The sequence below is a fragment of the Falco naumanni genome, chromosome W (genome assembly GCF_017639655.2).
Source record: "Falco naumanni isolate bFalNau1 chromosome W, bFalNau1.pat, whole genome shotgun sequence".
NCBI lineage: Eukaryota > Metazoa > Chordata > Aves > Falconiformes > Falconidae > Falco > Falco naumanni.
Genome location: NC_054079.1, coordinates 10,673,162 through 10,701,097, shown reverse-complemented (window position 1 = coordinate 10,701,097; position 27,936 = coordinate 10,673,162). Strand labels below are relative to the sequence as shown.

Sequence of the window (27,936 nt, the reverse complement as noted above, 5' to 3'; positions counted from 1 at the left end):
AAAGAATTAATGTGATTCTAACAGAAATAATTTAAGTAACTTAATAGGCTGTGATGAGTTCTAAATTAATTGTAATGTCCCCCAAAATGTCAGAGTTATTTGAAGGAAATCTCTGTTGTCTGTGGACTTGTGGTCAAATAAAAATTGGGGATGGATAAAAGTGAAAATTGCGTAATGCCTTAATATAAATCTGGCATTGGATTACATGGAGTCCAGGGATGAAATGGTAAAGGACCCTGAAATACTACTGTATAGAGAGGGATCTGAGGAGTGTTTACTTTAGAGATTACCACCCTGGAGTGAGCAGGCAGATTTACAGAAAGCTATTTAATTCTGCTCTCGCATCCTCAGCCTGGGGGCTGGAGGGCTGGATCACAAATGCTTGCATGGCCAAAATGCTGTTTGTTAGAGGAGATCCTCAGCAGCAAGGCTATACTGTGACGAGTGTGTTTTATGGTAGGAACTCAAACTTGTGTTCTTATTTATGTCTTTAGAATAGAATAGAATAGTTCAGTTGGAAAGGACCTACAGTGATCATCTAGTCCAACTGCCTGACCAATTTAGGGCTGACCAAAAGTTAAAGCCTGTTATTAAGGGCATTGTCCAAATGCCTCTTAAACACTGACAGGCATGAGGCATTGACCACCTCTCTAGGAAGCCTGTTCCAATGTTTGGCCACCTTCTCTGCAAATAAATGTTTCCTAATGTCAAATCTAAACCTCCCCTGATGCAGCTTTGAACCATTCCCACGTGTCCTATCGCTGGATACCAGGGAGAAGAGATCAGCACCTCCCTCTCCACTTCCCCTCCTCAGGAAGCTGCAGAGAGCAATGAGGTCACCCCTCAGCCGCCTTTTCTCCAAACTAGACAAACCCAGTGTCCTCAGCTGTTCCTCATAGGACATGCCTTCCAGCCCTTTCACCAGATTTGTTACCCAACCTCAGACATATATTCAAGTACCTTCACATCCCTCTTATATTGTCTCGGGTTGATGGACATAATGTTTTGTCCATATGGGATCAGATTGACTGGCAGGACACGTGGGCTGGGAGCTGTGCTCTTGCTTTGTGCCAGGCTTCCTGGGTAGCAGGTACTTCCATCACCATTGGGTTTGGCCAACCATCTCATCTGGGCGGGCTACAGACACGATGCTCTCAGCAGTGCTCTCTCCAGGAGAGAAACAGTGCTTCACCTCTGCCCGCCACGTCCCACCCAGCCCCACAATGGAGGTCAGCAATGGATCTTTGTCTTCATCCCTGTTCTTCCCAATCCCAATAGCTTGGTCCCAGCTGTCCATGCTTCATTACTGCTCCACAAACCCTATCAGCCCCATTCACACCTCCATCCCCACCTCCCAAATGCCCAAGTGTAATGTCACAGCCAGCATCATTCCCAAATGCCCCAACCCCAGCACCCACTTACAGCTGCCCCTCCACATGCCCTGTTTCTATTGCTAACAAGTCTAATATCACATCCAACCTGGAGGGCCACATTGTGACCTTTCCCAATTGACACCAGCCAGCAAGGACCTACTTTGTTAACGCAGCATCCCAGCTCGCTGGTCAAATATGTCTTTGCTTAGGCTTGGAGGAAAATTGAAGAGGGTTCCCCCATGGAGAGTCAGCCAAGTCACGACAATCACACCAATATGGCTACATGCCATGCTCACTTTATTAAACAAACAGCTCATATTTATAACTTAAACCGACCGCTCACCCGACTTTACACACAGGTGATTGGATAAAAGTCTCTGGTCATGCTGCAGGCACCTGATCAGTGTGCAGAATGAGAGTGTGTGGATTTCGTGGTTCCCAGGACTTGCTCTGCACCTGCCTTCTTGTTTGTGCACAGCTTGTTTTCTTTCTCACCCTGTTTGTTCCCAGGACAATTTAAAGTTGCTCTGCAGCTTCAACTAACAGGCCTGGGTTGTCCAACCCGGACAATGGTAACATATGCCCTCGGTCCTTTAAAAATCCCTCTACATATCCCCCTTTTTCTTTTTGGACAACCCATGTCTGTTTCACAATAGATGTTAAACCTTTCTTCAAACAAGAAAATAAACAGCTAAAAATTAAAAGCATTACAATAATGATTATAACAAAGCGTATTCCTTCCATCAATAACGACTTTAACCAACCTGTTATCCCCAATCCTCTCAACCATTCATCAAAGGGTTTATCATCAGCAAGAATATGCTTCATGTTTCCCTGCAGTTGTGACAACTTCTTGTGCATCGATATGGAATGATCGGAAACGTTCATATAACACATCCCTTCAAAATCCTCACAACCGTGTCCATGTGCTAATAACAAAAAATCTGTTGCAGCTCTATTTTGTAATGTAGCATGCCTAACGCTATCTACATCAAGCAATAACGAACTTAGAATGTGTGACGTAAGATTAAATTGTTTCTATCCTCAACATGCTAACCTTCGTATATTCTTAGCATTTAATGCTGCCATTCCCCGGGCATAAATATGGAGGCCAGGATATTTGCTGTTACAGACTGCAGATCGACTCGGTCATTACATGTTTCATCAAAGGTGCGCAGTGCCCTCCGTGATCTATGAAATTGTGGAGTCATTTTCAATAAGTCTTTAATATGTGGAGCAAAGAAAGTCAAATGCCCTAAATAACATGGTCCACCGACAGGATTCAAAGGAATCCCTGGCCACGCTCTGTCCCCACATATCAGAAAGACTCCCGGTGGCAACTGATAACCCCCTGATACATCTATATGGAAACCCTCAGTTTTCAATTCACCCCAAATAGGTGAACCGGTTAGATTTTGAAACCCTGTATAAAACCCCCATTCACCTTGACGTGTTAGCCATAACTGCCACGGGTCACCAAACCAAATTACTCCAGTGCCATTCACGGGTTGAAGTGGTGATGACATGTGGGTACAGTCTGCCATGCCAGTTGCAGTTACATTAACATATTCAACAGGTACAACGCAACCGAATAGGTCTAACTCCTGCAAAGGTAAATGATGTGGCTGATTTAAATTCTCAATAACCGTCTTCTGCCACGCTGCATTACGCATAGAAGGCCAAACATATTGCCCATTTGGACTCATGCATGTACCATTCTGATTGGAAGTCAGATCCACTGTTTTAACATTACAAAAAAACGTCAAAATTTATTTCATTCTCTTGCAGGGGAATACCAATTAAACAAGTTCTAAAGGGGTTGCCTGCCTGTTGTAGACTTAAACAAAAGTCTGTTATTCCCATGATATTTGCCCATGTCACCCATATGTTTGTCCTAGGCAAGATGTCAAAAATACTTCGGCCAATGGGTAAAAAATTCATCAAGACTGTAAACCAAGTCCACCACTCAAATATGTTTACTCCTACAATTTCCACTTTAATTTTTTTAGTCTCTTCCCAATCTTGCCCTAAAACAGACCAAATCTCCACTTGTGGAACCAGCCCAGCTCGATCCTTGGCCATGCTAGAGGGTCTAATAGACAGCAGAACAATCTTTCTCCTCAAGAACCTAACTATTATGTTGTCAAGACCTGATCTGAGCTGCTGTAGCAGCTGATTGTGGTTAATATCAATAAGATATTCAGGCATAACAAGGTATAACCTCACCTTAGATGCCACTTATTTTTCTGCCCTACTGCTCGTACAGATAGGATAGGACCACTAATGAAGTAATTTGTGTTACTTGCAAAACAGTACCTAAAGCCCTATCCATTCAATTCATTACACAACCAGCAGACTTAAAGCTTCTTTGGGTTTTGTGGTTTGATCTTCAGCTCTGAGGACTCTCAAAAGCTCCCCAACTTTCACTTATGAGTGTTAATAATGAGTACATAAACTAATTGCCATCCCTCATTTCCTTTATATGACAGCTGAATGCTCAAACTCGTTTAAGGGTTGCAGTAAATGTATTGTTATTTATTCCCACCTCTACACCCTCTTATTTGCTATAATACACCAAATACAGTGTTACAACTGCACAGCTTTCTTCTGAGCTTAAAACACAGCCCAGCAGGGAAAAGCACAAATTGGATGTTCACAAAAAAAGTGAAAGAATATGAATTGCAAAATCTGGGAGGGGAATTCTTCCAGATAAGACAGTTACAAAAAATGTTATCTAAACAATAGTGGCTATATTGTATGCAACCTGTCAAAATACAAGACATATTGCTGAGTAGCCAGTGACCAGGATCTTTTCCATACATCATTACTATCATACACTATATGCTTCTGCCTGACATACCAAATATCATACAGCAGGTGTCAATGTGCTGACCAACCGCAGCGTGAGCAGCCTGATGTGTTGACACTGCAGTTATGCACTCTGAGTTCCCAGATGCTATATTTAAACTCAGAGAACATGGTACTAGGATATATTCTCCAACTAGAAGGAAAAAAGTGATGCTCATAGTTATAACAGGGAAACACACACCACTGTACAGAGATTTCCAAAGGAATTTTAAGATGATTCTGAAAAGAATAGTTACCTTTTCTCAGAAGGCTGTGAGACTGGACAAGGCATACAAGAACAGATCATAGAAGAGAGAGGTTGGCTGTGGTGTTGGTTGGTTGTACCTTTCTTTCCAATAACTACTCAGTAGCCATTAAGAAGCAAACAGTACTTCAAAATTCAGACACTGTATTAAAGCTTTTGTCTATATTGACGCTTAATAACATATTTTATAAGGTTTGTTTTAACATGCTCGCTGTTGAAGAATAGTAAAACACCACCAAGCTCTGGCAAATGAAAAGACAGCAAGGACCACTAAGAAAAAAATTATGTTAAAAAGCATGGTGAAAGATAGTGTTAAGTATGTAAAACTTTAGTAAAAGCACTAATAAATCTATGTAAACTTCAGAATAACATGACATGCTCCAGTTTCCAAAGAATAAAAAAAATAAATGAAGTGTATCTTGAATTTTTAACTATAAAAATACAAACAAAAAAACATTTCATTTTTTTCTGCTCACTTTAATAGTCCCTAACACAACAGCAGTTTATTACACTCCATTAATGACACTTCACTTTTCCTATAGCTAAGCATAAAAGCTATAGGAAGGCATTTACCTTATTATCATGCTCTATAAATACTTTTTTTAAAAAAAACCCACAACTATGTGAAGATTTGTTAGGAACCAAAAACAATCGCTATGTAAACACAGCACATTATGAACCTCAATACCTTGAGGAAGGTCACAAGAACCATCTCCAGTTGGAAACCCGAGTCAAAAGCAGCAGCAGACTTAAGCCACAGCTGGGCTGGGAAAGCTGAGGAAGAGCTCATTTCCTGCCTCCATCCCCTGCTCTCACCAGCAGACCACACACAATTACCTTCCTAATCAAGAACATCCAGCAAACAATCTGCTCAAAGATAATTGCTAAGTACATTTTCCATCAATATGCACAAAATTATCACTAATAAATGTCACTGTGAATTACAATCAAGTGCTACTAGACATGATACAAACATGGATCTACCCCAGTGATGAGAATCACTTTTCATACCACACTACAAGGAGCTCTCAGCAAAAGGGATAAAGATTGCAGGGGTTCAAGCTAACAAAACATCTCAGCTTTTCCATCTGTCCTACTGTGCTACACTATACAACTGAAGCAAGAGGCAGGCAATTTTTTTAACCCAAGTATAAACCCACAGGCGGTCTGCAGTGATAGCTTATTATAAGCAGGTCTTACTTTCTAACGCATTAGCTACCTGACTTCATTCTTGGAGATTACTCACCACAGTTTAAATACACTAAACCATTGCAACATGTAGCACTTAATCTTTTGGCACCAGAAGTTTGATTTCCCCAAAGCTATGGCAGGTGCCAAGGAGTTGAAGAGATTTTGAAGAACAGTTGTCACTATTCACTACATATTGTACTGTGTCCAGTGCAGGGCTCCCCAGCTCCAGTGAGACAAGGAATTACTGGAGAGGGTCCGGCTACCAAGATGATGAGGGGACTGGAGCATCTCCCTGATGAGGGAGGGCTGAGGGAGCTGGGCCTGTTTAGCCTCCAGAGGAGAGGACTGAGAGGAGATCTTACCAATGTCTACAAATACCTTAAGTGCGAGTGTCAGGAGGACAGGGCCAGGCTCTTTCCAGCAGCTCCCACTGACAGGATGAGGGGCAGCAGGCACAAACTGCAACACAGGAAGGTCCATCTGAATATGAAGGAAAACTTCATTGAGGGCAGCAGAGCCCTGGAACAGGCTGCCCAGAGGGGCTGTGGGGTCTCCTCTGAAGACATTCAAACCTGCCTGGACACGAGACTGTGCAATCTGCTCTAGAAGAACCTGCTTCAGCAGGGGGTTGGACTAGATCTCCAGAGGGCCCTTCCAACCCTGACCACTCTGTGATTCAATGAGGAAGCAGCTACTGCACTTTCTCAACACATGTCCTTGCTGACTGACTGTTGAGGGAAACCCACAGTCAGGTACTTTTGGCTGTTCTTCCACAGTCCACTCCCACAATATCAGCATTCTGATACCATTCCTTTCTGCCAGACCATTTTTGGTTTTATGCAATAAACAACATGCAATTACAAACTCAATAGCATCTTTACAACAAAGCAAAGGGATTCATGGCTCCTGTGCCAGCATTATGCATCATGTGTTCTGTAAGAGCAACTTGATATGGCACTACATAAAGATTTGTGGCAGACAGTGTGTCATGACTTTCTTTTTGCTGTAATCAAACTGATTTTGAATGCATTCACATTATTCACATTCAAAAAGAAGGACTGAATAACAGAAACAGAACAGCTAGATTACTTGAGCACCTTCTCTACCATTTTTTGTCTTGTGTAATACACACTCCATTTCCTGGAGATGCACTTTTGAACATTCTGCCTAAATTCCTTGACTCTTCCTGTACCCTTGTATAATCTACAGCCCACTAATTACATTTTAGCAGTTACCTTTTCAACAGATCAGTTCTAACCATAGAACTGTTAACTTCCCTCATTAAATTCCTAAAAATTGCATTAATTCCACTCCCTGGCTGATGCTGGTTTATGAAACATTTGTGAAAAGAAACACTAAACATAAAGCATCATCATTCCTGCAGTAGTATGTGGCCAGCTTCACCCCAGTTTTATTCTCTTCTGAACAGAACCATTAGCACCTTTCAAACTGTATAAAAGTGACTAAAGCAATTGTTTAAAAAAAAGCCAAATTAAGTTTCTAAATAAATGACTACGTTAAATTTAACACAGATATTTAAAGAAAAAATAAACCAAACAACTTAAACCCTGTTCTAGAAGAGGTTTATTTTGCTATAAGAGCCTGTAACAGGCCAACAGCTAGTTAACAAACATTTAATTCTAGCAGAAGATGATAGTCAATATGTTATTAAAAGCTCTCATCACATTTTGAAGGTGTTCTCTTTCATATGTATGATACAAAGGAAGATTGTTTACACCAAATTACTTCAGACCCCAAAGAAAGTAAGTCTGGTTTACTACTGAATACATACTTTCAATCTCAACAGACTGTCCCAAACAGTAAATATGTTGTGTGTAACCTCATTGGTACTTCTAGTTTTAAAGCAAAGTTTGGGGTTTTTAGCCTAAACAAAACATACAATCACAGAATCATTTGGGTTGGAAAACACCCTTAAGATCATTGAGCCCAACCATTAACCTAACACTACCAAGTCCACCACTATACAGTGTTCCCAAGTGCCACATCTATGAAAAACATCAGAACTTTTTATAGTTTTTTGTGGAACATTTGTTTCACTAGCACATACCTACCGTATGAGCCTGGTGCTTTCTATTCATAAGTAAAATGAAGTTGTAGCTCCTCTTCTGACATGCGACTGATGAATACTTTCAGCAAACAGCAAATAATAAACAGTGCATTGTGAGCCTGCCAAATAAAGAGGTGACTAGAAAAAAAGCAGAAAGAAACAACAATCAGTAATGCTTAACCTGCAAATGTGCATCAAAATGCACAAGAAAAATATATGCCAGAGTAGACAAAGGGGTTCCTACAGATGAAGCAAGGAAAAGCCAAAGAGCTCAAGCAGGGAGTCTTCAGCTGATGCTACAGAAAACAAACTGAAAATTTATTTAAAATTAGTATTTTTTGCTTCCTGTAAGAGAACACACCCTCACTCCTAACTAAGTTTGTATTGTTAAAAACACCACAGTTGCCAGAAGTACCACTCTTTGAAGAGCTCACCAGATGGCTCACCCTGCTTCTAAAGGTTTCTAGATACTCAGGACTCAAGCCACCCAGATGTTTGAAAAGTTCCAACAGCTTCAGATATGAAAGCTACTCTGGCTCCCTGAACCTTAGCACTTTTCCCAGTCAAATAGCCTTCAGATGACCATACACACAAATATTTTCCACGCTTTCTGAATGCAAGAGGCATGTATGGGCTTCAGGAGCACAATATAGCAAGATTTTTTGATGCAACACACAAATATTTTCCACGCTTTCTGAATGCAAGGGGAATATAGCTTCATTACATTTTCTTGAGTCCCAATAAGCAACTGCCAGGAAGCCCACGCAAGAGCATATAGTCAAGCTCTTGCTTGAAGCTATACATTCGAGGTATTTTTGGATTAAAGCAGCAGGAGCTATCCAGGCAGGAATAACTTCTTTCTCCAGGTACAAGTGAAAAGGTTGAGGGCAGTCCTGGGAGCAAGGGGCATTAAAAAGGAAGTCTTCCTTTTTGAAGCCCCAGATCTGGTGAGAGTTGGACATCTGTCTACGGGTGTGGGGGAACAATTCCAGAAAGCTTCCTGCAAAAACTAGAGTGCTACACACATAACCTCTTGGAGTTCTTTCCTACTGCTGAAAGGGGCAAGCAAAACCAATGACAGTTGCATGATACAATTTGAAAGCAATGTCTTTATACAGAAGTTTGTGTTCAATTCCAATTTAAAATATTTCCAAGATAAAATACTGGTTCATACATTGGGATTTAGCTGAAAAGGTCAGGTGATTTTTAAACTGCTCTAAACCAGTAGTAACCAGAAGTTACACTATTTGTACACAAATGTCTTTACATAACACACAGGATGAATACAAACATGTCATTTCCCCCAGGAATCTATTTACACTTTACACTTCACCTTCTGCGTTTGGAAGAGTACTAGATACTTGTTCTGTTTCAAACAACAATTCAAGAGAATTTTAAGTTTTGGTCTGTAAGTATGTTAACTAGCAAAGTAAAAAACTCAAGAGTTAGGAGCAAAAGGAACATTTAAAAAGTGAAATGGTGCGCACAGCTTTTTTCCAGGTACTTACTTCTGACATTCTGCTGAAATTTTAAACTCTTTGGTTCTAGAAAGAAAGACTTTAATCAATGACCCAAGGTTTCCTGTTTGAGGATTCTTCTCAACTAGATGAGGAAAAAAAACCCTAAACATATGATTATATAGCACGCGTAAATTGCCACTGCTTAATTCAAACAATATATAGAAACTAAATTTCTATGTCTTAAATATTTTTACATAAAGCACAGTATGTCTGTTTTTCTGTAGAGCTACTGTTGTTCTTTTAAGATTCTCCAGTACATGCTTTACTACCCCATAATTGTTTTCTAAACATACTTTTCATCCTAGACTTAAAATATCCCAAATGTGGAGCTCATACTGCTCCTTTCCAAGACTTGTCTACAGCACAATAGTCTCCTGTCAGAAAATCAGGCAGGTTTTCACAACTAGCTTTTACCTTCTTGAAACATCATTGATCACATTTATATTACCCCTTCCTTTCATCCTCTGATTAATTCTTTCCCCTTACTGATCAGCTTAGAGGGCAGAGGGAAAAAGATGTAGAAGGGATGGAGTTACTTGTTTTAAACCTTTCAGTCATTTCAAGTTCTACAAAACAGTTAACAAAGGAAGTTTCTAAAAGCTTGGGATATGTATAAACACACTGTTTACACTTAAACTTATTAGTAGAATGCATACAAGCAGAGTTAAGTACACTAAAGACATGGATGTGCACTTGAATGCTGTTTCTCAGTTTTTCTGATAAAAGCACATGGAAAAAGATGCCACAATTTCTCACCTAAAGACTTGCAGACTGAGATTGTAGCTTCTTCCAAGAGCTTTAAGTCAGCACTAGGGGAGGGGAAAAAGAAAAAAAACAGTTATACAACCAACTAGGCTCCTGTACTTGAAGTGAAAACGCATTACAAAACAGTAGTAAAATATTTCTATGAAGCACTTAATTTTACCAATCCATTAGCTGGTTTACAGAGATATCACAGAAGCACAGAGTGGTTGAGGTGACAAGGGACGTTTGGAGGTCATCTTGTCCAATCTCCCTGCTCAATCGGGCCCACCCAGAACCATTTGCCTAGGGACTACAACCAGGTGGCTTTTGAGTATCTCCACCTCCTCTCCGGGCAACCCATTCCAGTGCTTGGTCATCCTAGCATCAGGCAGTACAACATGCATCTGAAGTACAGTGACTATAAAACAAGAAACTAACATTCAAAAGTGAATTGTTTGTCAATGTGAAATGATGGCACTACACCATTTGTATTGCTACTACCTTTGTGGCTTCAATAGTGCCATGCTTAGCTTGATACCACTGAAAATACACATAGAACGGCAACCTACAGAAAGAACTTGATTATTTTTTTTTTTACAAGATCATATGAAATAACATCTTTTTTAAAAGCATAAAGTATCCTCAATGCGACATTTAACCTCAAGCTAAACACCACTTTTGTTTAACTAATGTTATTATACTAATGCAACAATCACATCAGACACACCAATTTTTTTATAGCTTCATTAATTGCCAGTTGGTATGCTTCAAATTAAAACCATCAGCCGAAAAGAACAATAAAGCACTAAAGCAGAACTTGCCAACAACCTCTGAAAGTAAACACCGGCTGTATCAAACACATAAAAAGACATTTATATACTTCTACCAGTACAGAGTAACTAATCCTTGAAAACAAAACAGAAGAATACATGGGAAGTCTATTTTTCCTTAACAGATATGGAGGTGGGTGTGCGTGTGTGTAGACAAATAATAATCAGACATGGTGTCCAACACCACATTAAGCAATATGAAGGTGTCCCAATATTAACACCTAAAAAGGCAACTTGTTCCACTGTTTCATTATCCTCATAGTAAAGTATTTCTCCCTTCCATCTAGTCTGAATCTCCCCTCTTCTAGTTTAAAACTATTCCCCCTTATCCTATCGCTACAGGCCCTACTGCTCAGGTTAAGGGAGAAAATTGTACAGCTTCTACACAGACTCAATTAATATACATTCTGACCTACAGGAATAGCAGTCCTGAAGTTCCCCAGATTAAGAGCCAGTCCAAAAAAAAATAACAGTTCAATGCTTGCAGATATAACACAGTACGTAATACTGGCTGAACAATTTCAGAGCTCATGTAGCTACATCCTTGTAATTAAAGGTATGAGAATCACCATCTTCAGAATAAATAGGAAAGTAGCAATGCAATGAAACCTGAACAGTAACTAAGCTTATAAAAGTCAGTGGTATGGCTTCTGTTCAAGCACTCCTCTCAAAAATATTGCAAAACTTAATAGTGCCATAATTGGATTGCCAAAGTCGCTGATGCTTCCTAAGCATTAAGTTTTCTAATGAGTAACCTGATTTATACAAAAACATCAGAGAATGAAGACAAATAGGGAGGGCATGGTACTGCATGCACACTCTCTGTCCCACCTGCTCAACCCCATCTCGGCAACCACCTACAGCTCTGCCAGCCACCTTCTAAAAGGCAGCAGTGGGGGAAACAGTCCTCTTGCTTTCCATTTTTAAATTTAGATGGTAACCTAGTTTACAGCAGTCCTAAGTACTGTTGCATCAACCTAAGATTAACTGCGGTGCTGTGTAGGAAGCCCCTAGACCAGCTCTGCTGCTGAAAAACTAGTCTGGAGCTGTGCTCTTGGAAGCTGTTGAGTGAGCTGCGCCCAAACTCCTGGGGACTAGAAGAGGGGTTAAGGATATTGGTAGAAAAAGCAGCCAAAAGAATTATTTCAAAAATTTTCAATAGGAAATGCTTCAAGACAGAGATATCAAACAAATTAAGTTTTAAGATGCCTGCAAATTTTGCTGCGTATCAGGCTAATTTACTGTGTAGTGAGCTTAGAGCAGAGAGAGCTCTTCAGTTACAGCTCAATATCCTATGACAACTTCAGATTATGCAGATTGGCTTTTTTTTAATCAAATATCAGCATTCATTCCTCTCAAATTGTTTTGAAACTTAAGTCTCAGAAAGAACAAACTTACACTGTTGACGCAGAAGGCTCGGACACAACTTATACGACCAATGTGATCAAGTTAGGGCCCCTTTATTAAGGGATACACAGCAATGTATACACTAGCACAAAGCACACACATTGCTTCTAGATTGCTAATAGGCTAAAGCTGCTTGTCTATTCACTCTCCTGCACTCTATGATTGGTCACGGCGTGGTATCCATGCTCCTCACCTACATTCTGTTTTGACATTCTATTTTCTTATTTTTCAGTCCAACTCCTTTATCTCTTTCCCACGTACAGTTCCTTAATAGTCCAACCCTCTTATCTCTCTGCCAGTACACAGTTTCTTTGTCTCCCTTGGCCTTGCATATGTCCTTCACAACAGCTGCAGCTTGTTACAGCTTTGGCCTGCTATTACAACAATGTTATTTGGTCTGGATTGCTCATAATATGCCCATTGTCTTCTAGCCACTCCACATTACACTGTCATATATACTTTAAAAACATTAGACTTAGTCTCAAAAGTGATCTCTTGTTTCAGTGCTAAAAACATGCAGAGTAATTAAAAACAAATGGTATAAAGCTAGAACACCCTGCCAGACAACAGAGTTTATGTGAAACAAGAACCTTTTGCACTTCAAAACCCCTTTCTAAATTTGTCCAACTGGCTGCTTGTCATCAGGATGTAATCCTTCCTCAGAGCTGACAGACAGGGTGAACATTGTATTGGAACACCAACTCAGCAGAGGCTTCTTAAGTACTGAATAATCTAACACAACATGACCCACCTCCCACTATCCAAAGATGCTGCGGACTTCTGTAATACAGCCTGAATGATCACTGTAATTGCTCCAGGATTTAAACCATAAATGCAGACATTCAGCTTTTAATTATGGTTCATTTTCCCTCTAATGTCTAAGCAGGTAAATACAACATTCTTAGGGGGAGGATGGGGGGTGTTTTCCCTTTGAATTATTAAAAACCACACTAAGTCCTCAAATTTCACAGAGCTGCCTCATTTCTGCATGTTCTCAGGGTCAGAAACAGTAGCAAACCAAGCAAGACCTTCAGATCTTCAGTAAAGCTTTTAACACTTGAGTCATTCTTTTTTCTACCAAAACAAAGTTTAATGCTTAAAAATTAACCAAAGCCCACTCCCCCTTATTCATACAACAAAACACAAAACCAGATTTTGCCATACTCAAGACTAGGCAACATCTGCAAAATTTCAGTTCATGCAACAAACACCTAGCAAGGAAGAACTACAGCATAATACCACCCCAACACACACAACAGTGAAACTGTGTTCTTACACTCAACAGAAGTAATACTACTGCTACATCCCCAAGGATGGATTCATGGAGAAATAGTGGGGGGTACAAAAAATAGCAGCCCATTCCCAGGTATCTGGGGCAAAGCTTAGCAGTGGCTTGATTTCTTTCACTTGGGCAGGAAGGAGAAGTGAGAGACATGGAAAAAAGCTCTCTGCATATTTTTTTGTGCTGTGAAGACAAGAGACATTAACACTTAGGCAAAAAATGCCAGAGCCAAGATTCAAAAGGTGGCACAAAAGAAACACTAAAACCAGCTATGGTATTGACTTTGCTCTACAGTCCCTGTGGAGATGACATTTGGTTAATGTATATAAAAATGGAAACCTAACACTAAAACATCCATCCTTCCATTAATCCACAGAGCAGCACTTATTGTATTCAAACTATTTCTCAGCACTAACAAGAGCAAGCTCCTTCACTGCACTGATCACAAATAATACCTCCCATTCCCTGAAAACCCTCACCTGAGGAACAAGGACTGCCTTGCTGCCAAATATATGTGTATGTGTGTGCACGTTGTATAGATACGTATTTTAGGAGCTTGCTATTTAGGACAGAAGAAAGTCTAAAATGCATTTAAAATTGATCCCCTTCAACATATTACATTTAATTGTAACCAAGTACATACGGGAGGATCAAGGAGAAAACCTTTCAGAAAAGAAAAGGAAAAAATCCCACACATTTTCCACTCTGCAATTTTATCTACCAAAAACTGGGAAAATAAACCCCACACTTTTTCAGAACTGAAAAGCAGCTTCTGAAAGACATTATTTTCTACAGTACATAAAAATAGAAGAGAGATTCATTAAGGATGTAGGAGTAAAATATCCCCTGGTCTGAGAACTGTTAATACATTCTCAACAAGAAAAAAGCATCAATTTCTAGCAATAAACAAGCAGAAAGGTAAGTAAAGCCTTCTGGCTGTTTGATGGCACTGCTGAGCATCACTAGGAGAAAACCAGTGACATCTAGTAAAGCCTTGGTGTGGAGGAGACACCACTTTGGAAGATGTTCATGTGCACATGGCAACAAACACCAGCTTCAGGCCATGGATCTTTTAAATTCACAATCACAGTGACCTGGGTGAGTTTGTACATGTAATCATATATTTCAACTGGCACTACCTGAACTAAACCATCTGGTTTTAGAAAGCTGTACCTATCACAATCATATTTACCCGTTCTACAATTTTCCAAGCAAAAAGTATCACCTGGTGTAGAGATTCAAACAAGCTGTGAGCACAGGGAGTAAACATGAAGGATTCAAAGAAAAATATACTTAACCACACAGACTTGACTGGCTCATTTAGATCCAAGCAAACATGTGAAGTGCGGGATTGTTTCCCACATACTTTAGGAAAAAATTACAGGCTCCACAGAAATTTCTGCCTCATCCTGTGATCTGGTGGCCAGCATTTTCAAATTCCTTTATAAAAGTAAAAAATTATTTTATTTGCTTTTCTTCTATGTACACAGCAGGCCCACAGACTTCAAAAAACCTAAAATTAATAATAATAGTGAAATCTGCTTCCTGACAACACAGACTTCTTTAAAGAAAATGGTTTTATTTTGTTTTATGTTACAGGTATCAGGACACAAGAGGTTTTACAGTGGCAGTGATTATTGCCTTGTAGCATCTTAACATGGCAAGCAGTAAGAATATTTTGCATACAAATTGTCACTACAAACCCATCTATACACAAGAAGCATCTATGTGATGCCAGGTATCACATACATCGGGGGTAGAAGTAAAGAGTAATCAAGGGTAGCCCCTTCAACAGGAAAGAGGACTACTATGCCTACATCACGTATTAAGAACTCTGTACTAGGAAAGGGAGAGAAGAAATCAAAATTAAGTTCAAACTTGCAAGCTCAAATACTGCCTAGATATACCGCTACATAGAATACTAGAGGTCACCTCTTCCCTGATACAAAAGTTCAATCCCTCAAATCTGTACTATCATACAAATGCCATTTGGGAATTTGATGCACACACACCCACTCAAACATACGGGAATTCTAACACAAACCAAAATTGCCTCTATATTTCACAAGGAAGAGTGAAAATTATAAGTTCCCTATCACATGTATAAGCAATGATGATTGGAACAGTATTTAGACAATACAAATTCTGTTTTGTCTTGCTGAAATTGCTCTTCTATCATTTCATAACTGATCTTACATCAAGCTTTTTTATTTTGTTGGTAGTTAATCACTTTGTATTTGTAGTTACTGATCATAGTACAAGGAGTTTGTTCATCAGTGAGTTAAGTTTTCTGTAAGAAAGCATATTTTCAGTAGAGGTGGGGAAAATAGTAAATTAAGCAGTCTATTGCTCAAAAAAATTCTCATAGTTTTCATTGACTACAGATTTTTATTTCTGGCTTCATAGTACCAGAAAACCAGATTCTGTGGTCAGCTATCCTGACATATGTTGTAAAAAAGCATTACTTCCAAAAAGAGGAAGAAAATAAATAAATAAATCCGTGGAGTTACTTTAGAGTGGTTGAATTCAGTTGCCTTACTTTAAATTTAGTAACAATCAGTCCCACAGACTTCAGCAAAACCATAATTAATAAAAGACAGCAAATGTTGCTTCCTGAGAGCAGTCACCTTTGAAGAACATGGTTTTACCTGCTTTTATTTTAAAGGCATCACAATAAGAGGTTTCAAAGCGGCAGTGACTACTGTTAAAATATCTCATTATGGCAAAAGGAAGCATTCTGCATACAAACTGTAATTATAAACATGCCCATACCACAACACCTACCCTTATGATGATAAGAATAAGGCCCAAACCATAGCAGACAACCACCCCCTCTAAAAGAGAGGGGAAAAAAACAGAAGGGAGCAGCTTTCCTGACAGTTTTTTCCTCTAAGTAAAGCTTTTTACTTTGCCATTGAATACAAAACAGAAGAATCAGCCCATTCAGAAAATTCATACCGTGGGAATGCTGACTTTAGTGAACTAGCTGGAGGAAAGACATCAAAAAATAAGAAGCTGAATATAATTTATTGTACCAATTTAAAAATGTACCATATTAACGCAAAAAAAAAATTGCTCATTTTTATGTCTTTCCATTAAAGCAGGGGTCCTCAAACTTTTTAACCAGGGGGCTGGCGCAGATGAAGTGGCAGACAGTCATCTGCGGCTGCTTGGTTTCCCCCCCAACCCCCAGGCGGGGGGTCTGTAAATACCGGGGGGTGGATTGAGGACCCTGGGGGGCCGTATCTGGCCCGCGGGCCCTAGTTTGAGGACCCCTGCTTTAAAGGCTCATGCACACTATTCTTGAACCAGTGACTCATTAAAAACTCCAGGGAAGGAACAAAGCGGAACACTAAATATTAAGCACATGATTTTCAGCAAGTTCTGTGTTAGTTAACTCTGGTTTAAGTTTTCCATCAGGAAAGAATTGTAACTAATACCACTGCTTAGGAGAAGGTTGCATTCCTGGTAGTGACGTGTGGAATTAGACTCTATAACTCGAAAGTTATAAAGTAGGTATGTTTATTGCGCGCAGATGCACGGGGGATCGCTCCTCCACAAGCGTGCATACCCGAAGTGACGAACCATCCCACATTTATACAATGAAACAAATGAATATTCAATTAACGCCTATACATATTCGTTACCTAAACCCCGCTTCGTATGTTAATTAGCTTATCAGTCCGTTTCCTGGAATGTGGTGGTCTTGCAGGTTTGTAGGTGATTCATGTTCTTGTGACCATCCGATCTTCTCCAGCAAGGAGACTTAGCACTCCCTCCCTCTAGATAGCATTTGAATGTCTCTCATCTTTTCTCATTCTCTTTTAAATAGCCCCTTTGTTAGAGAAAGAAGGGCAGGCGTCTCCCAGAGGGGCAGGCGTCTCCTCAAAAACTGTAGTTGTCTCCTCAGAGCTGTGTGCCTATGTGACCAGACACCGCACCCATGACTAGTCACCATACCCACATTCCTTGGGCAGACATATACAATCACAATCGATGTCCATTGTCCCCATTTCACACTATTTCTCCATATCAATCCCCCCTTTTCTATTAAGTAAATTCTTTTACTTAAGCAGTCTTCCCGAATGATATAAAGCATCATACATAAGTGTTACCCTTTTAAACATTCTCCAAACCCACAAATATAACATAATGGTTAGTGTATTAAGGAAATTCCTAAACTGATCAATAAGATCACAGTGGGGTGTACCATAGTGTTAAGAATTCCTGTTGCAGAAGGTGACCAGCCAAAGAGAGTATCCCACCAATTATGGTTTCCATCCTGTTCTACCTTTTTTTTAAAACTTTCTTGATCCCCTCTACATCATGATGGATCATAAGAAGAGTTTTGTGTCCCTTTTCTTTGGTTTCTTCCAGTATACGTTGTAAATATGCATGTTTTAATAGTTCTTTTACACTACTTATATTTAGTCCTATGGGGGTAGGAATTATCATCTGTGATAGGGTAAAGCTGGATTTTAAGAATTGATGAGACACTACTGGGGCTGAGTAACTAAAATCGCATCCTGTTATAGTAGTAAAATTACAAATACAATAATTTGAATATTGTGCAGTCTCCTTTACCTCCCCATCTACGGTTATTGTGTTACACTTAGTTCTCAAACATGCACATCCCTTCCCTGCATATATAATTACTGTTTTCAAATTTGCATTTGGTCTGGCCTCGAAATGACATATTTTCTGATCTGTATCTAAACAAGTATCCTGGGCCATTATAGTATTGCTTTCACAGAGGAAGCCCTGCTGCTCTCGCATAATACAAGATTCTAAATCTACTGTTTGCCACTTGTCGCCTATCTTTCTGGCCCATGTTCTATGTTCAAAAGGGTATAGGAGCACCCCATTATGGTTAATTCCAAGGGCTACAATGGGGTGTAAGGTAATTATTACTGCATTATGTATGGCTAATACAAAAGCTGTGATTGTGTGTGTGTTGGGGTCGTAGGTAAAGTTCACCATATTCCACCATGACTGGAGTTTTCTTTCTACCTCCGTAGCATTGTCCCAAACCATCTTTCGAATTTCCGTAGGAAATATGCCTTCCTCTCCTTCTCTTATTATGGATGCAGCTAATGATTGCATCCACATTTGGGCTTGGATACAACTTAGAGCCAGGGCGACGTCGTCCTGTAAACCACCTAATGCCTTAGTGATGAGTTGATGATCTTCCATGTTCATTTGTTCCCACCTGGGGAGTACCTTCAATATCAACCATTGGTGCGCCCCTAATGCCAATAATGAAGATTTTAGTGGTTGTTGTAGTTTTGATAGATCGGCTGGATTTGGTTTAGTTAACTTAATGGGGTTGTTGTAACTGTGGTGGTGGTAGGAACAGTGGTTAGCATGATTGTTATTTTGATCTTATAAGTCAGAGCTGTTCTTGGGGATTCCTTTCCTAGGCATATTATAAAGATGGGCTCGGTTAAGGTAAAATTGTGCCAACATTCCCGTGAATTAAAGCACATGGCTGTATTTAGAAGGGTAAATTCCTTATCTACCTTTCTGACATTAATCAGGGTGTCTCCTGAAATCTTGGTGTTATCTTTTTCATTATACGTTTGACACCCTACTTTTATCCTATCTCCTAATTTTCCCCATAATCGGTCGACTTTGTGTACATCCTCCCGATCCCATTGATTCCTTTGGTACACCTCATTTTCAGAAAAAAACCACCATAGCTAGTTTCGTCTTTGAGTCCACCTTTCCCATTATTCCAGTGTGTTTTTTCTGGGCATGATTCCAAGGCCAGTTATCAGGCTCTTGGTTGTAGGCAAGAGAGAGGGTACAAAAAACCACAAATGGTTTAAACCCACTATTGATCATTTTAAGAATCTAAACGTTCCTCATATATACATATAAAATCTGTTTTGATCAAAAATATCTTTGTTTGAGTTGGGGCTTACTGATAATAAGTTGGGAAAGACTGGCCACTGGCTCAGTCCCAGACTCTTTTGTTCTATATTGTTTGTTGTGGTGCCCTTCCCATATGGTGGATCCACAACCGCTCAGGTTCACTTACTTGCCACCCACATTGTTCCCATTTGTCCGAGTAAATTTATGTTTCAGTGTTTTTTTATCTGGGGTTACTTTCCATGAAGCTGCAGGGGCTTTCTTGATCCGGGTATGGTGAATCCAAGAATTCTGTCCCTCAACCTTGATTGCAGTGTAGGTGGTGAGTAGGACTTGAAAAGGTCTGGTCCACTGTGGTTCCAGGGTTTTACCTGTAAAACACTTAACGTATACATAGTCCCCTGGTCGTATATCGTGAACAGGTCCATCCAGACCCCTACTGCGTGTTCCCATCACATGCTTCTCAATTCTTATTAATTGTTTGTTTAGTGCCACCATATAGGAAGTCATTGTTTCTTCACCAATCTGTGAAGACGTCCCCTTTTGTACCCCATAGGGTCGTCCATATAAAATTTCAAATGGGCTAAGCCCCTCTTTTGCTCTTGGTCTAGTTCGAATTCGTGTAAGAGCTAATGGCAAAGACTGGGGCCAAGTTAGATTTGTTTCTTGACCTAACTTGACAATCTGTTGTTTGATTAGATGATTCATCTTTTCCACCTGGCCACTTGATTGTGGTCAGTATGGGGTGTGTAATTGCCAATCTATTCCTAGATGGTGGCTGATCTGTTGCACTATTCTGGACACAAAATGTGGTCCTCTATCCGAGGACATTACTGCTGGGACTCCAAACCTAGGTATTATCTCTTGGAGCAGTATTTTGGTCACTTCCCGGGCTTTAGCAGTTCTGCACGGGAAGGCTTCTGGCCAACCTGAAAAGGTATCTGTTAGTACCAATAAATATCGATACCCCCCTTTTTTAGGAAGTTCCGAGAAATCAATCTGCCAATGTTGCCCTGGAACATTTCCTTTCCCAATTTTTCCCAACTTTGGCCCCTTGGTAATCTTAGGATTAGTCTGGAGACAAAGATCACATTGTTGGGTTACTTGTCTAATATTAGTTGTATACAAATTTCGTGCTATTATGTTTTTAGTGAGATCCTTATATAGAGCTTCTGCCCCCCAGTGCCTTTTTCTATGTTCTTCCCAGACTACTGACCATACCATGTAGGAAGGAATCACTATTCTCCCATGTGAGATTACAGCCCACCCTTCCTCATTATATGATCCCTCTAGGTCAGAAATCAGTTTGCAATCTTCTTTAGTACAGTTTGGTTTACCTTCTAGAGATATTTGTCCATCGGGTATTAGCGCACCCTCTACCTTGATTGCTTTTCTGGCTGCCTGTTTTGCTTCCCTGTCCGCCAATTCATTTCCTCTTTCTAATTCTGTGCTCACTTTCTGGTGTGCCTTGATGTGCATAATTGCCACCCTTTCAGGAAGCTGGACCGCATTTAGGAGTTTCAAAATTTCTTCCGCATGTTTGATGATTTTCCTTGGGAGTTTAACAGTCCCCTTTCTTTCCATATTGCTCCATGAGCATGTACCACTCCAAAGGCATATTTAGAATCAGTCCAAATATTTATAGGTTTTCCCCGAGCTCTCTCCAGAGCTCGAGTAAGGGCTATGATTTCAGCCTTCTGTGCCGAAGTGTCAGCTGGTAGCGGTCCCGATTCTATCACTTCTTCAGAGGTTGTAACAGCATATCCGGAATGTCGCTTTCCATTCAGCATATAGCTGCTCCCATCCGTGAACCAATGTTCAGCTCCATTAATAGGAATATCCTTGAGATCTGTCCGACTAGAATAAGTGGCTTCGATTGTTTCTAGACAGTCATGATCAACTGATTCTCCAATATTCCCATTAAGAAATGAGGCCGGATTGACGATGTTTGTAGTCACGATCTCAACATCATCTTGTTCTACCATTATGGCCTGGTATTTTAGGAATCTCTGTGGGGAGAGCCAATGCCCCCCTTTTGTTTCAAGGACTGCAGACACTGTGTGGGATACTAAGACAGTCATTTTCTGGCCCAGGGTAAACTTCTGGGCCTCCTGGATGTTTAGGATGACAGCTGCTACTGCTCTCAGGCAACCAGGCCATCCTTTTGCAGTGGCATCCAGCTGTTTAGAGAAGTATGCCACTACCCGTCTGTATGGTCCCAAATCTTGTGCCAGTATTCCTAATGCCATTCCCTGTTTCTCATGGGAAAATAGGAAAAATGGCTTACTCACATCAGGAAGTCCTAGTGCTGGTGCCGACATTAAGGCTTTCTTCAGTTCATGGAAAGCTCTGTCTGATTCAGCATCCCACTGAAGATCCTTCTGATTAGCTGCTATCAGGGAATATAATGGTTTAACAAGCAAGCCATAATTACATATCCAAAGCCTGCACCATCCTGTCATTCCCAGAAATGTCTGCAGTTCCTTTACAGTTTGTGGTCGGGGGGCTTGGCATATGGCTTCTTTTCGGGCCTTCCCTAGGACCCGTTGTCCGGCACTGATCTCGTACCCTAGGTATGTGACTTGTTGTAACACCACCTGTGCCTTCTTCTTAGAAACCAAATATCCTTGTAGTCTCAGAAAGTTCAACAGACTCACAGTCCAAATAATACAGGATTCTTCGGTTCTGGTTGCAATAAGAAGATCGTCTACATATTGTAACACTTTCCCTTCTCCTGACGGTGGTTCCCATAACTCCAAATCCTTTGCTAATTGGTTTCCAAAAATTGTGGGGCTATTTTTAAACCCCTGTGGCAACACCGTCCATGTGAGCTGGGTCTTTCGACCGCTTCTGGGATTTTCCCATTCAAAAGTAAAAATTCTTTGGCTGGCTTCATGGAGAGGGAGGCAAAAGAAGGCATCTTTTAAGTCTAAAACTGTGAACCAAGCTAGGTCAGGTGTCAGGGTGGTTAGTAAGGTATAGGGGTTAGCTACTACAGGATACAGATCCTCTGTTATTTTGTTAATGGCCCTTAAGTCTTGAACTATCCTATAAGACCCATCAGATTTTTTAACTGGGAGGATAGGTGTGTTAAATTCTGACTCACATTCTTTTAGTAGTTTCAGTTCTATGAATCGCTCTATGTTTGGACGAATTCCTTCCCTATCTTCCCTTTTCAGTGGGTATTGTTTAATTCTTATCGCACTCTGTCCTTCCTTTAATTTTACTATAACAGGTGATGCATTCTTGGCACGTCCCAGCATGTCAATTGCCCATACTCCGGGATATACCTGATCAATAATTCTGGTATCAATTTCCCTTTTTATAGGAGTACTGGCCAAATATAGGCTCATAACCTGTATGTATTGATGATCATTTACCTCCAGAGTAACTTCCCCTTTTTTAAATTTGATTGTTGCCTCCAATTGTTCTAATAAGTCCCTACCAAGAAGGGCCTTTGGGGAATTTGGCATAAATAGGAATTTATGGATCCCCATCTGTTTTCCCAACTTATATTTTAAAGGTTTACAAAAATAAGCCTTTTCAGTTTGGCCAGTTGCACCCTTTACTGAAACATAATCATTTCCCAAAGGCATTAAAGCTTGGTTCAAAACCGAATAGGTAGCTCCTGTGTCTATTAAAAATTCCACCTCCTCCTGTTCTTCTCCTAATTTTATTTTTACTAATGGGTCGGCTAGTCAATTTTCTTCTTCCATGTGAGCTATTGTTTTCCCTTGATTACTGCGCCATTTAGTGTTTTCTTGATGTCGACGTTCAGGGCATTCGTTTTTCCAGTGTCCTGTCCTTTTGCATATTGCACACTGATTCCTACCCAGGGGTGTCAGCCCACGCCTTGATTTAACTTTAGATTTTTGATTCTCATTTTCTCTTACTACTGCTAATATTTTCTTTTGGCCCTGCTTGTAACCTTCTTCTCGATTACTAAATATTCTCCATGCTTCCTCTACTAATTTTTCCAAGTCTCTATTTTCAGGAGGTCTCAATTTTTGCAGCTTGCGCCTAATATCCCCCTGTGATTGTCCTAAAAAGAGGGATATTACTTGCTGTGCGCCCACCGCCGAATTTGGGTCCAGAGACGTGTGCCGGCGCATTGCATCTCTTATCCTGTCTAAGAATTCTGAAGGTGTTTCAGAGGGACCCTGTCTAACCTCATATAACGCTGCCCAATTTATTGTTCTAGGAATTGCTTTCTCCATTCCTCTGAATATCCATTCCTGGTATGCCTGTAATCTTCCCATTTCAGCGGCGCGGTTTGGGTCCCATTCCGGGTCCAACAAAGGAAACCATTCTCTATAATAATCTCCCTTTATATTAGTGTTCCTTTGCGAGATCCCCCGCTGTTTTTATGACCAATTGCCTTTCAGTTTCAGTTAAACAATCTAATAATAACTGTATATCACTCCAGTCAGGATTGTGCTGTTTTATTAGAAATTTAAATTTCTGTGCCGTCTTTATCGGATCATTACGGTATTCTCGGGCAGCCTCTTTCCATTCTCTCAGATCAGCGCCCGTGAACGGAACTTTTATTTTCATTGTTCCTCCGTCCAGATTTACGGCTTCTCGGATGGGTGCCTGTAAAACAGACTTCTGTCTGGTGCGTGAAGACACCGGACTATTTGGAGCCGTAATGGCAGTTTTTGTGTTTCCTTGTGTGGCAGCGGGTGTTTGGCTTGCTTTATAAATAACTTGTGGAATATCTTCCTCTTGTTTGCCTGGGGGTGGACTGGGAGCCCCGGCCGAACCTTGTCTCTCCACTCTATAAGGTGGATTAAATAAATCATTTAATTCGGGCTCTTGTTCTCCGTTTAAATTGATACACCTTTGTCCAATACTACATGCTGAGCAACATCTTTTCAACTTTCCTTTACACTCCCTCCTATCCTCTCTTTCTAGTGCTAGTACCATAGGATCCCGAGGGGGTACTAATCCACAGTCCTTTTGCCACTCAGATTTGTCCCGGAGGACGAAGAACATGTCTGTATACGATACTTCGTCCCACTTTCCCTCTCTCCTCAGAAACAACATTAATTGCAGGAGAGTGTTATAATCTAACGTTCCTCCTTCCTGAGGCCATTTCGCATCACTCCCCAATTTATACAAAGGCCACCACTGATTACAATATTTAATCCATTTCCTTCTATTTTCGGTACCACCATGTCCTACGATATCACTCCAATGTTTTAATATACAACCCAAGGGCGATTTTTCACAGGGCTTACTCCTTCCATTTCCCATTTTGCAATTTTAATCACTTTTTCTCCGGCCACCTTAGCCACCCAAGGTCGGAAACGCGGATAGAGCTCCTTACTTGTTTTGCACTCAAACGCGCGTCTCAAGCACTCTTGCACTCACACTCAGTCAAAATAATTAAGCTATACACGGAAAATCAAAATGCGCATCTCAATCACACCATTCACACTCTCCGGGCAGCCCGCAGTCACACAAGCAGTATGTTATACGGTACCGTGCACTTATGTACAACTTTTAGGAACACTGACAGTTCACAAAGTATGCATTTCAATGGACAATTGCCAAAAAACAAAACCCCAATTTTTCCTGGTCTTAAGCAGAGTGTTAAGTTTTCCGCTATTTGCCACGAATTACCAGAATATTAATATTTTTCAACATACATTTCATAACACCAAGTTTTGAACATATAACAGGACAACACATAGAACAAACAAGACACAGAGCGCTATTTCAGTTGTTACATTCTAGGAATTCCCCAATTCTTAAGACAACCCAAAGGAAGTTTTTAGCTTCCTTTTTTCCTACGCAAAAGTTACCCTTTTACTCTTGCTATGAGGTCCCTCTTGTTCCCGTGAGATTCCGCCTTATTCCGTCCCGCCCCCCGCTTTCCGTCACGAGGCCTCCGGGCTTTTAGGAATGGCAGTAACCTCGGGTTTGCTCGATCTGCCCTCAAGATCGCTAGCGGCCACCCCTCGGTCAGCAAACCCCCTCCCAAGGTACCTTTCCTCCTGGGGACTACGCTGCGCGCCGGACGTCTCCGTGCGTCTCACCAGCCGCCCCGTTACTAAACATACCGTTTTATCCGCGGATCCAGGGGTTTCTCTTCTGCTCCCGGGGGAACAGCTGAGAAGAGGAGGCTCCTCCGAGGAAATCTCCCGGGGCGCGCCTAGGAGCGTCCGCTCCGCAGCTGGTCCCTCAGCCGAGCAGAAATCCTCCTGCCTGGCTCGCCAAAACTGACGTGCGGAATTAGACTCTATAACTCGAAAGTTATAAAGTAGGTATGTTTATTGCGCGCAGATGCACGGGGGATCGCTCCTCCACAAGCGTGCATACCCGAAGTGACGAACCATCCCACATTTATACAATGAAACAAATGAATATTCAATTAACGCCTATACATATTCGTTACCTAAACCCCGCTTCGTATGTTAATTAGCTTATCAGTCCGTTTCCTGGAATGTGGTGGTCTTGCAGGTTTCTAGGTGATTCATGTCCTTGTGACCATCCAATCTTCTCCAGCAAGGAGACTTAGCACTCCCTCCCTCTAGATAGCATTTGAATGTCTCTCATCTTTTCTCATTCTCTTTTAAATAGCCCCTTTGTTAGAGAAAGAAGGGCAGGCGTCTCCTCAAAACTGTAGTTGTCTCCTCAGAGCTGTGTGCCTATGTGACCAGACACCGCACCCATGACCAGTCACCATACCCACATTCCTTGGGCAGACATATACAATCACGATCGATGTCCATTGTCCCCATTTCACACTATTTCGCCATATCAATCCCCCCTTTTCTATCAAACTAAGTAAATTCTTTTACTTAAACTGTCTTCCCAAATGATATAAAGCATCATACATAAGCGTTACCCTTTTAAACATTCTCCAAACCCACAAATATAACATAATGGTTAGTATTAAGGAAATTCCTCAACTGATCAATAAGATCACAATGGGGTGTACCATAGTGTTAAGAATTCCTGTTGCAGAAGGTGACCAGCCAAAGAGAGTATCCCACCAATTATGGTTTCCATCAGGAAATGATTTACATATTCATTACAATTCCGGGAATTCATTTACATATTTTGCTCCTGCACAGTGTCCTTGAGGAGTGGTCGTCTGGGGGTCTTCAGGATGAAGATCAGGAGTCTTCCTCCAGTGAACCTTTTTTTACCTTCTTGTTTCTGCGCAGACTCTGTTCCTCGATAGACTAATGAGCATGATTCAAATTCCTTGTTTAGGTCGCGTTATAGACACAACAGAAACTTAGGACCAGATGGCCCTTATAAAGATAACGAATCCAAGGACCTTGTGTCTAGTACATCCGTGGTGCTGACACTAAGGGTCTTGGTGTATTCATCATGTTGACAATAAGGGTCCTTGAACACCTCCCAACTTTGGATAATTATATGTAAGCACATCATTTTCTAAAAAGTAGTATACCATTCATCACTCATTGTACGTAGCTCATTATTCAATCCCCCCTGTTCTAAAACCTATCGTTATGCTCTCTGATCATTCTTCGACAGCACCAAACAGAACATTGAAGTAATAAGGAGTATGTAATTGCCAATCTATTCCCAATACTGTACTCACTTGTTGTACTATTTTGGCACAACAGTGTGAGTCTCTATTGGAAGAGATTGTTGCCGGAACCCCAAAGCGGGGGATAATTTCATTTAACAATCCCTTCGTTACCTCTCTTGCTTTATTTGTTCGACAAGGAAAGGTTTTTGGCCAACCTGAAAACATATCAGACATAACTAATAAATATTGGTACCCCTCTTTTCTTGGGAGTTCGGAAAATCAGCTTGCCACTGTTGTCCTGGATAATTTCCTCTACTAATGTTCCCTAGTTTTATTTTATTTGCTGTATTGGGATTATTGCGTAAACACATTTCACATTGCTGAGTCACCTGTTTTATTACAGTGTACAAGTTTCGCCCTATCAATTTCTGATTTAGACTTTTATATAAAGTATCAGCTCCCCAATGCGTCTTATTAATAATAGGGCTGTGATCCATATTAAATTGGATGGTACCACTATACGACCATCCCTTAAATAAGTCCACTTACTTAATTTTATTTTATCATTCATGTCCTGAATTACCTTTAAGTTTTCTTTAGAATAGTTTGGCTCCTGACCTGTACTTACAGTTTGGATTTTATCGTCTGGTATTAAGGATATTTCCTCCTTTCCTACCTCCTCTGTTACTTGTCTGGCCTCATGGTCGGCCAGGCAGTTTCCAATTTCCAAATCAGTCCCTCAATGGGCCATCTTATGTTCTTCCTTCCTGGATACCCTCTTATAACAGAGGGGGCCATTCCTCACATCAAGGTCTGGCATGGCATATGTTCCCACCGCTCAATGCCTACTGGGTTGCAGCCAACAGCAGAGCTCAAGATTCTTCTTGGTGGCAAACACAGAGGCCAACCCAGACTTGCCCTTGACTATGGTAGGAGGCACCTGACCAACCTTATTCCTTGTACTTTGTTGTCAATGCAGAGATTCATCTGCACATCCCATAACAAGTCACTGTCATGGCAAAACACAC

General features: G+C 40.8%; 1 protein-coding gene across 1 annotated transcript in view; it reads right to left on the bottom strand.

The window, feature by feature from the left end:
* Positions 1–4,628: 4,628 nt before the first annotated feature.
* The window catches only part of LOC121080689, a 34,942-nt gene continuing 11,634 nt past the window's right edge, over positions 4,629–27,936 (bottom strand). The window contains exons 3-5 of the mRNA XM_040578831.1: positions 10,021–10,073; positions 9,253–9,346; positions 4,629–7,882 (exon numbers count right to left, since the gene is read on the bottom strand). Coding sequence (XP_040434765.1) covers positions 7,768–7,882; positions 9,253–9,346; positions 10,021–10,073 — 262 coding nt within the window. The 3' untranslated portion in view covers positions 4,629–7,767. The remainder of the gene's footprint in view (positions 7,883–9,252; positions 9,347–10,020; positions 10,074–27,936) is intronic.